This window comes from Pinus tabuliformis, chromosome 9, assembly GCF_031772625.1.
Source record: "Pinus tabuliformis cultivar Carrire ecotype Pingquan chromosome 9, CPIR1, whole genome shotgun sequence".
Classification (NCBI taxonomy): domain Eukaryota; kingdom Viridiplantae; phylum Streptophyta; class Pinopsida; order Pinales; family Pinaceae; genus Pinus; species Pinus tabuliformis.
In genome coordinates, this window is record NC_142307.1 from 1,014,523,067 (window position 1) to 1,014,534,305 (window position 11,239).

The following is an 11,239-nucleotide window of genomic DNA, read 5'->3' on the forward strand; positions in this document are numbered from 1 at the left end:
ACACCAGCATCATCCAACACACAATTCCTCTCAAAGAGAATCAAAAACCTTTCAAACAAAATCTTAGGAGAATTAATCCTGTCTTATTACCTTCAATAGAAAAAGAAATTAAGAGAATGTATGATGCCAAGATAATTGCACCAATAAGGTTTTCTGAATGGGTCTCAAACATTGCCCCAACAAGGAAGAAAACTGGTGAGATTAGACTCTGTGTAGATCTTAGAAACCTGAATAAAGCATCACTTAAAGACAATTACCCTCTTCCAAAAATGGACGACATATTACAAAGGGTAGTTGGGTCAACCAGAATCTCATTACTGGATGGGTTTTCTTGTTACAATCAAATTTTGGTTCACACTGACGACCAACCCAAGACTTCTTTTACCACTCCTTGGGGCACCTTTATGTATGTCAAAATGCCTTTTAGGCTAATGAATGCAGGAGCCACTTTCCAGAGGGCTATGGATATATCCTTTGCCAAAGAAATCCATGATTTCCTTGTGATATATCTTGATGATATTACTGTTTTCTCAAAATCAGACAATCAACATCTAGATCATCTAAGTTAGGTCTTTATAAAATGCAGAAAGTATGGCATCTCCTTGAACCCCAAGAAATCTTTATTTGGATTGGAAGAAGGGAAATTGTTAGGGCATATAATTTCTAACAATGGCATAAGAATAGATCCTGCACGAATTTAAGCATCTTACTGATACAACACCCTAGGAATATCAGAGAACTACAAGCCTTTTTTGGAAAGATTAACTTCCTTAGAAGATTTATTTCTAACCTAGCAGAGTTAATTAGGGCACTAAATAACATGTTGAAAAAACATTCGACCTTAAGTTGGAATGTCGAAGCTAAGAAATCATTTGAAGACATCAATATAGCCTTGACAAAAACCTCGGTATTAGTTAGTCCCAAATTTGATAGGGATTTCATTTTGTTTTCCTTTTCTTCTGAGCATATAATAGCTGCAGTTTTACTGTAGAAAAATGACCAAGGATATGAACAACCCATTGCTTTCTTTAGCAAATCCTTGAGAGATGCTCCCTTAAAATATAACACAATGGAGAAACAAGCATTGGATTTAGTCAAAGCTATCAAAGATTTTAGGGTATATATCTTGTATTCTCATATAGTAGCCTATGTTACCAATTATATAGTCAAATACATCTTGACTCAAGAAGGTCCTGATGGGAGAAGGGGAAAATGGATTGCTACTATCTTAGACTATCATATAGAGATCAAACCTACAAAGTTAATTAAGGGCCAAGGCTTAGCCAAACTTATGGCTGAGTTGAACTGTCAGGTCTTAGACATAAACTTTATTGCTGCACTAGATGAAGGAGAGGAAATGGCGACTCCACTGATCAGTCAAGCCTTTGGTGAATCACCATGGTATGTTGATATCATTTACATTTTACTAAACATATAGGCTCCTCCTGTATTATCTACAACCAAAGGTAGGTTTCTAAAAATGAAATCCTTGAAGTTTTGTATACTTAATAATGCTTTGTTTTGGAAAGATCATGAAGGAATTCTCAATAACTATTTGATAAAATATGAGGCTGGAAAAGTTCTACAAGAATTTCATGCAGGTGACTGTGGTGGAAACCTCTATTGGAGAACCACTGCAGATAAAATATTAAGGGAAGGTTTCTACTGGCCAACTTTATTCTTTGATGTCAAGAAATTTGTGACCTCTTGTCACAAGTGTCAAATTTTTGAAGGGAAAAGAAAACTTCTACCATTACCCCTTAAACCAATCATTATTGAAGTACCATTTCAACAATGGGGTTTAGACTTCATTGGTGAAATTCACCTGCCATCCTCTGCCCGACATAAGTGGATCCTCATAGCCACAAATTATTTCACAAAATGGATAGAGGCCATACCTTCAAGGCAAGCCACAAATACTCTTATCATTAACTTCCTTGAAGTCAACATTCTGTCTAGATTTGGATGCCCAACCAAGCTTGTTACTGATAATGTAGCAGCTTTTAAATCCAAATGAATGATATAATTCTGCAATAAGTATCACATCACCCTTGGTCATTCTACAGCCTACTACCCTCAAGGAAATGGACTGGCAGAATCTTCAGACAAAATCCTGGTGAACATTATTAAGAAGTTACTGGAAGATAATAAGAAAACATGGAACAAGAAGTTAGTCAAAGCCTTATGGGCTGACAGACTGACTACCAAGAAGTCAATTGGTACATCTCCCTATCAATTAGTTTATGGCATGGAAGTTGTTTTTCCATCCTCTTTGGGAGTACCAGTCATGAAGATGCTCCAAGAACTGCAATTTGAACCAAATGATATCCAGAGGAGAATTAACTAGACTATTCATCTCTAGCAAACCAGAGAAGAGGTCTACATCAAATCTCAAGTTGTGCAGGAAAAGATCAAAAAGATTTTTGATAGAAGGACCAAGCATAGAAAAGTTTAGGGGCAAATGTTCGCCCTTTGGGGAAATTAAGGGGTTCTAAATTTTTAGTGGGCGAATATTTTGTATCATAGCACATTTTTACAAATCACCTCAAATAGCCTACCTTGTTTAAGGGAGAGGGTAAAAAAGGTAAATTTAGCCCTTGAAACTAAGAGTTACAACCTTCCATTCGCCCATTTTCAAGAATAGGTTTTATTTAAGTGAATCCTATGGGCCAAATACCATATTTATAAAAGAGGTATGGTAAATTAATAAAAATATAAATAAATGAGAGGTATGGTAAATAAATAAAACATTTTTTATATTTACTCCATAAGTCACCTTATATACATGCAAGGGTGTAAACAAATAAAAATATAAGTAAAGTGGAGGTATGGTAAATAATTAAAACGTCTTTTTATACTTACTCAAAAGGTATGGTAAATAAATAAAAATATAAATAAACTAGACGTATGGTAAATAAATAAAACCTCTTTTTAGATTTAGTCCATAACCCTCGTTCTATTTATGAAGGCTCAAGAAAGAGGTTTTATTTAAGTGAATCCTATGGGCCAATTACCATATTTGTAAAAGAGGTATGGTAAATTAATAAAAATATAAATAAATGAGAGGTATGGTAAACAAATAAAACATTTTTTTATATTTACTCCATAAGTGACCTTATATTTACGAACACTCAAAAAATGTGTTATATTTAGGTGAAACCTATGGGAAAAATACTATGGGACAAATACCATGGACTAGATTGTTATTAATACCATGCAAAAAAACAATATTAACCCTAATATTAGTATTAATAAAAATAAAAATGGCACATGGTATTGACCCATGGTATTCACCAAAATGGCACATGGTGTTATATTTAGGTGAAACCTATGGGCAAAATACTATGGGACAAATACCATGGACTAGATTGTTATTAATACCAAGCAAAAAAATATTATTAACCCTAATATTAGTATTAATAAAAATAAAAATGACACATGGTATTGACCCATGGTATTCACCAAAATGGAACATGGTATTGACCCATGATATTCACCAAAATGGCACATGGTATTGACCCATGGTATTCACCTAGAATGTAGCCTATTTAAATGGGGGAATTAAACCAGCATAGATCCATCTTTACTCTGGATCTACTAACCCCAGAGAGGTATCAAATATCGTGATATGAAAACTAGCATAGAGTGAAAAAATATTTGATCTCTGTCAGGGCTTGGTGGATCAAGAGTAAAAATGGATGTTGTAATTTAATGTATGTTAAACATTTTAGCTTGGTTAAAATAAAAAATAAAATAAAATTCAACTATTAATTTTATTAATTTTTATAAATTACTAATAGTAATTTTTAAGCTCGAGGTTTATGATAACCCATGGTATTGACCCATGGTAATACATGGTATTCATGTGAGCATAGACTATTTAAAGGGGAAATTCTATCATCTTAGATCTATCTTAATTCTGGGTCTACCAAGTGCTCAGAGGGATAAATAGATTTCATCCCCCTAAGAGTGGTAGATGTGGAGTTAAAGATGGATATAGGTTGGTTTTTATGATAATGAAGATAATAAATAGACTTAGGAAATTATATTGTAAAAACATCTTAAGGTGAATGGTTAAAGCATATACATTAGACAACTATATTTGTATACTTCTGTTTTAAACTGAAACAAATCCAGGGCTAAAAGGAATGGATTGATTGCACTAGTCATCCTTCTATAACTTTCCAACATATGCTAGAGTAAACAGATTGCAATTTGGGTAATTTTTCTAACTGCAAATAGGAACATACTTGTGTATTGGCAAGGTGGTTATGAGGTCCCTAGAAGTGATGAATTTTAATTTTTCTTGGTTTTATATATAGTAGTAGGTTTTTTCTCATGCTTTCTGTGAATGACACGGGTGAATTTTATCCTACACCCACTAGGTTATCGATATGTAATTTTAGTAATTTTGATTTCAAAAGATATTTTAAAGAAATGCAACTATTTCATTTGTGTATTCAATAAACACAATGTTCTAATGGAATTCTGCATTTGTGGTTTACCTATATAGATTCCATGGAGAAGTGTTAGTGGTGTGACATCAATTTTCCTCAAGCAGAGGCTTTGGTTTTACTCTTTTCTGGAAGAAAATACTTTCTTCCAACATTTTTGAGTTCCATGAAAAATTTGAAAGTCCTAATAGTATTCAATTATGTTCAAGAGAGACATATTATTCAATTATGGGTTAAAGAGATCCACACTGAATGATCTATCGGCCTTATCTTCACTTAGTTTAAGACTATTCACTTGGAGAGCTTGCATGTGCCCCCACTTCAAGAGCATAGTAAAGTCATGTAGAACTTAGAGAAGCTATCTTTAAGCTTTTAGTGAAGAATGGAAAAATGTCTGGGTTCAATAACAACTAGTCGAGCATTAAGCTTCCATTAATGCTAGATTTTAACCTGGAGCACTTTTGTGATTTGGAGGAGATACCCCCTCGTATTTATGACACATCTTCAGTTGTGAATTGGACTATTACTAAGTGTCATTTCCTTTGAAATTTATATGATGACTTGGCGAACCTCAACTCTTTAAGAATGTTAAGGAAAGAAAGAAAGTACATTATGCTAAGTTCTCTTATGCTTTTCAAGTTTTTCTTGGATATCTACAACATTTCAGGTAGGAAGGTACATTCTGTTAATGAAAATTTGTCTTGATAGAAATGCCCAATTTCAAATTCCAATGCTTTCAAAAAACATTGTATTGTAATGTTTCTAAAAGGAAAGCATATTTTTTCAATTTAAGTATCATGATCCCATATTCCAACTTATTTTTCAGTAACCCATTAGGCTTTGTAGCTTTGAATAAATCAATGTCTTTTGATAAGATCCTCTTCCAAATTAGAACGCAGTTTCCTTTTGGCAATATCCACATACAATGTCTTGATTTTTTTATTGAGAAAATAGAGGTTATAAAACAAGCTTGTGCCATACAAGGACTTGATTCATTGATTATGTATCAATTATGGCTCTTGATGTAACAATGTCTTGATTTTGTTGCTTGAAAATAGAGGTTACGCTTTACTATTTCACAAAATTTCTTACAATCTTTCCATAAGTATTGATTTGTAATATCAGTCACTGAGGGATGACAGTAATGACAAGGTAATATTCAATGGTTTGAAGTTACCCTTTTACTAAATATTTAAATATATCACCACAATTTAACTGTTAGTTAAAGGAATTTTTTTTTCCAAAGAAAAAATAGCGAACTTTTTATAAAAAAATATAAAAGGTTCCAAGCAGATGCATAAGCAGCATTCAGAAACGTGAGGTTGTTCTCCCTCAGCATGCCAGAGAAGGATCTCTGAGCGGCCACAAATACATAAATATAGCCTTCAGTTCCCTGTACAATTACAGGTTGCTTCCCTTTTGGGATCAATGAGCAATTTCAGGCTTTTTGGACAGACCAAATCACCATCAACGCTACACAAACAGCTCCGGGTGCCTTCTTAAAAGGATAAAAACGCCCAACAGCAAAAAACAGCGCTCACATAAAATTGTGCGCAAGGATTTTGGGAAGTTAAATCAAGTTCATATCAATCAGCAATTGCGATTATGAACATGAACTGAAACAAATAGCTACAGCCTGAACGAGGAGGCAGATCAGCCAAAACGCAACAGCCTGTAACGAAAAAGAACATGAATTGAAACAAACACAGCTATGCATAAGGAGGCAGATCCGAAACTCGTGTCTGTTCCTGCTCTTTTTCAGTCACTTTCCAGATACCCACAGCCTGCAATAAACCATCTTTTGATAACCTGTCCGCGTCTTCATTTCTGTCTCTGTAGATGTGAGCAATTGAGAAATGGTTAAAGGACTATTTTAAAGACAAGATCTCTTCAAGGAGGGGCCTCAACATATAATTTTGACACCTGCTATTTCCGTTTACCCACTTAACTACATTCAAAGAATCTCCAAAAAACTGGATTGCGCATATGTGCCTATGGACCAGCCAACAGAGGAGAAGTTTCAGGGCTGAAAGTTCTGCATAGTTATTTGATCCAGTACCCAGACCCACAGAAGCCATTAAAGAATGAGAATCGTTTAAATGTATAATTATACCTGCCCCAGCTGAGTTGATTTGTGAGGCCCCGTCGAAGTAGGCCCACGGGACACCTGCTCTGATAGTTTCCTCCCTGCTCTGAGGTTTGATCCTTGTGTTCTCCGGCTCAGGGATACTGGAATAAACTGCTATGCTTTGAATAGCTGTTGCTTCTGCTGAAGGGATATTGTCATTGAACAGGCTTCTGTTCCTGGCTAACCATACTCCCCAGCAGACAATAGGAGGCAGATTTCTTAGATTTCCTTCTGAAGAATGGTTCCACCACTGTTCCCAAGTAGCCAATATGGAATCCCCTTCCCATCTAAGCTGTTTTTTTAATAGGTTGGAAACCTCCTTCCACACCCTCTTTGTGAAAGGGCATCCCAAGAAGAGATGATGAATGGTCTCCGAGTCATCTTTGCACAGTGGGCATCTTCCAGGCCCTTGCTTGAATCTTGCTTGGAGAACGTCCCAAGTTGGTATCTTATGTTTTAGCACACACCAGAAAAAAAGCCTGGCTTTCTTAGGACATTTTAATTTCCACAGAGATTTTTCCCACCAGCTTGGATCCTCCCATCCTTTTCTCGACATTAAGAAAGAGTATCTTGCTTTAGGGGCGTAAGATCCTGAGTCAGCATGTGCCCAGACTAGCTGGTCCGGTCTGTCTCTTATTCTCACATTGGATCTTTCTAATTCTTGAATGTAAGTCTGCCATTCGTTCCACCAAAGGGGACTGATTTCAAGGTCTGCACCTGATTTCCAAGATTGCCCCCAAATTGTAGATTGCCCTATTTTCTCCACCTGTGATAGATGCACAATGCCTTTGTATTCCAGATGTCGAATAAGCCCAGGGGACAAAGAAAAAAGTTCATTACATCCTACCCATGGGTCTCTTCCTATCCTAACATTTTCACCATTCCCCACCTGCCAGGCCAGTCCTTGCTCAATGACTTTAAAAGCTTCAGTAGTGGCTTTCCATATCACTGAAACATTCCTTCCTTTCTTTTTATGTTTACGGATCCATTCTTCCATAGGCTCCGGATCTATGTATTTGCGCTTCACAACCCTTGTCCACAAATTCTCAGAAGTTATAAGCCTCCAACCGGATTTGGCTTCCAGGGAGGTGCTGAAATCATTTAGGTTCTTTATCCCCCAGCTGCCCCAATCTTTAGGTCTGGCTATCTTGTCCCAAGCAACCCAAGGAAGAACAGAATCCTCCTTAGAGCCCGACCAAAGAAACCTGTTACATAGCTTTTTTATCTTATGGAGAGTCCCTTTTGGAATCCAAGTTAGTGCTGCCCAGAAGACTGGCATGGCTTGCAACACTGAGTTGACCAAAGTCAATCTACCTGCCCTAGATAACCACCTGAAGCTCCAATGGTTGATCTTTTCTTCAATTTTTGCCACCAACCAGTTCCAATCCTGTTTTTTGTAAGAATTTTGTTTCAGCCAGAAACCCAGGTACTTGAAAGGGGTTTCCATGTTTGAAACCTCATAAGGAAGAATGGCAGAGATTTGAGCGCATTCCAATCTGCTGAAACCTTCCATTATTAGCTGAGACTTGTTGAAATTTATTTGCATTCCTGTAGCTTTCATGAATAGGTCAAGAATATTTTTTAGTTCTCTCAATTCATTCAGATTTCCATTTGTGAAAAGAAGGATGTCATCTACAAAAAGAAGGTGAGAAATGAACATATTTACAGCTACTTCCAAACCTTTAATCAAACCTGTTCTCCTTGCCTCCAGGATCAACCTACTAAGCCCTTCTACCACTAGGAGAAAAAGTAACGGGGATAATGGACATCCTTGTCTCAGTCCCCTTTGCCCTTTGAAAAACTGAGATGAGGCCCCATTTATAAGGACTGCAAAACTTACGCTGGACACACATCCCATTACCCAATTTATAAATTCCAGCTTGAAACCCAGATGGGTAAGCAGCATCCTGAGGTAAATCCAGCTGATCCTATCATAAGCTTTGGACAAATATATCTTTATCACAGCTCGTTTCTTGATAGTCTATCTTAGGCTATGAATAGTCTCCTGTGCAACCCCTATTGCTTCGTGAATTTGTCTCCCATCCAAAAAACCAAATTGTTCACTTGAAATATTTCTTGAGAGAACCGGTTTCAGGCGCACGGCAATGACTTTTGCTATAATTTTATAAACACAATTACATAGGGAGATAGGCCTAAAATCTTAAAAAGAAGTCGGGTCCTCCTTCTTTGGAATGAGTGCTATAAAAGTTGCATTGAAAGGAGAGTAAATTTCCCCTTTCCTTCTTGTTTCTTCCAGAACCCTTGTGAGTTCATCACCAATTTCATCAAAGAAATGGTTGAACAGCTCAATAGTCCACCCATCAGGGCCTGGACTTTTATCTTTTGCCATTGATTTTACAACAGCTTCAACTTCCTCTTTTGTCACCTCTTCCACTAAATTCTCAGCTTCTTCCTCTTCAACAAACCTGGGAAAACATTGGGCTACCCTGATCACCTCTGCCAGAGTAATCCCTCCTTGGTCAGCGAACAGACTCTGGAAATGATTCTTTCCCATGCTTGAGAGTTATTCAAAAGATGTAGCTTCTCTTCCACCCTGATCCTTTAATTTCCAGATAGTATTAGCATTTTTCCTACCCTTGGCGTAGTTATGGAAAAATTTTGTATTCTCATCTCCTGCCTTCAGCCAAACTGCCCTGCTTTTTAGCCTCAACTCCTCTTCTTTTTCCAAAAGAATCTTGTTCCTTTGTTTTTCTAGTAACAAGATCTTGTCCTTCGATTCCTGATTTATATACCCCTCTGCTTCAGGATCCTCCATGGCTCTAAGATCAGCATCAATTTTGGACAGCTCCTCAAGTTGACTGCTCTTCCTGGCTTTTGCCCATTCGATGGTTGCTTTTTTCAGCCTCTTTAAGTTATCCATGAATAGAGCTCCCTTGTTTTGCATCACAGAGCTGTTCGTGTGTCTCCAATATTGTTTGAAAAGGATGTTGTAAGACTCCTCCTGTAGCCAGGAAGCATTAAATTTGAAAGGAGGAGAAGGCTTGAGGGGAGGCTTGTGAAGCTCCATTAGGATAGGAAAATGATCAGAATTCCCTCCTTCTCCTACCCATTGCCTGAACATTGGAATGTTGGCTGTCATATCTTCGCTTATGAGGAAGCGGTCCAGGCGTTTTGCCACTCTTCCTTCCCCCGCTCTTCTATTCCTCCAAGTAGGTTTTACTTTAATAAGATTCACATCTATAAGATTATGAGCTTGAATGGAATTTGCAAAAAATTCCGAGAGCGGGTCTTCCCTGGCAGAAGGACCCCATGCTTCCCCATTTCCCATTGAAAAATTTAGATCGCCTCCTAGAATCAGACTTCTGTTCTTCAGCAGAGACTTGGATAAGAGGCTGTTCCAGAAAGATTCTCTTCCCTGGCAAGGCCCATAAACATTTAGAAACAATATAGGAAACCCAATCTCTGCGGAAAAAGCCTCCAGCCCAAGAACATGATCCATTCCCCAAAGGCTATAGGCCTGCAACCTACCTTCTCGAAAACCAATAGCCAAACCCCCAGAGTGCCCCTCCGCGTCTAAAGCATGGAAAGTCCATCCTGGGAAAGAAATTCTGAGAGCTGATTCCACCTCTAGGCCTTTACCGAGTGTTTCTTGAAGAAAGAGAATGTCCGGATTATAACGGGAGATTAACTCCTTTAGGGCCAGTTTTTTGGGTTTACTAGCTAAACCCCTACAGTTCCATGACAAGAGGATCATTGGATAACCTGGTCAGGGGGAATAGCTGCTCTAAGCGCCCCAGGAATGGACATTTGTTTCCCATCTGCTACGTCAAATTTCGCTTTAACCTGTGCTTTCGACAAATTTGATTTTCTACCCCTGCCTTTTCTTTTGGAAACTTGAGATGTGGAAGAGCCTAATCCTCCAACCGGCCCAGGAGATTCAAGAATTTTACCCGATATTTTGTCCAGTGATCTAAGATTATAGTGACACGTCGGGGTGGACACTGCCGAGGACATACCATGATGAGGACCATTTTCGCTGCTCAGATGAATAGCCTCCATACGGAAGGGCTGATCAACTGAAACGCTGTTATTTACCGGATTTTCAATATTTGAAGTGTTATCAATCATCGTTGTGGAAATCGGATGATTGCCCAAATCACAATGCAAACAGGTTGGCTCCTCCAATCCGCCTTCAAATCCTTCGGTTGAAAACTCCAATGCCTTCGGCTCCATGCGACATTGAAGCACCTGTGTATCGACCTCGGCCCTTGTAACTTGACAGCTTGCCTGAACCTTTTCGTTCTGAGCAGCCTCCTTATCAGGAACCTCCCACATGATTAGATCCTCCAAAACACCTTCAGATCCTTCGTTTGAAATCTTCAGAACATTCGGCTCCAAGTGGCATTGTGGCGCAGTTATAACGCCCTCGACCTTTGAAGCGTGACTGTTTGCCAGAACCTGTTCGCTCTGAGAGTCCTTATCAGGATCCACCCGGATGACCTCAGAAGCCGGTGCTTTCTCCTTCTTCATATTTTTATTTTTGCGCTCACCGGACTCACATTGCAAAATGTTTGGGTTCTCCAACTCAACATTAGTTCTATCAGATGAAAAATCCACTGTCTTCGTCTCCAGCGGGCTTGGATTCGCAAGAAGAACTGGCTCGAGATTTGTGGTTTGGCTGATAGCCTGTTCCTTT

General features: G+C 38.1%; 1 protein-coding gene across 1 annotated transcript; it reads right to left on the bottom strand.

Moving 5' to 3' along the window:
• Positions 1-9,106: 9,106 nt before the first annotated feature.
• Positions 9,107-10,297, bottom strand: LOC149152157 (uncharacterized). Its single transcript, XM_089443396.1, has one exon. The coding sequence runs from the start codon at positions 10,295-10,297 to the stop codon at positions 9,107-9,109; it is 1,191 nt and encodes a 396-aa protein (XP_089299522.1).
• Positions 10,298-11,239: the final 942 nt, after the last annotated feature.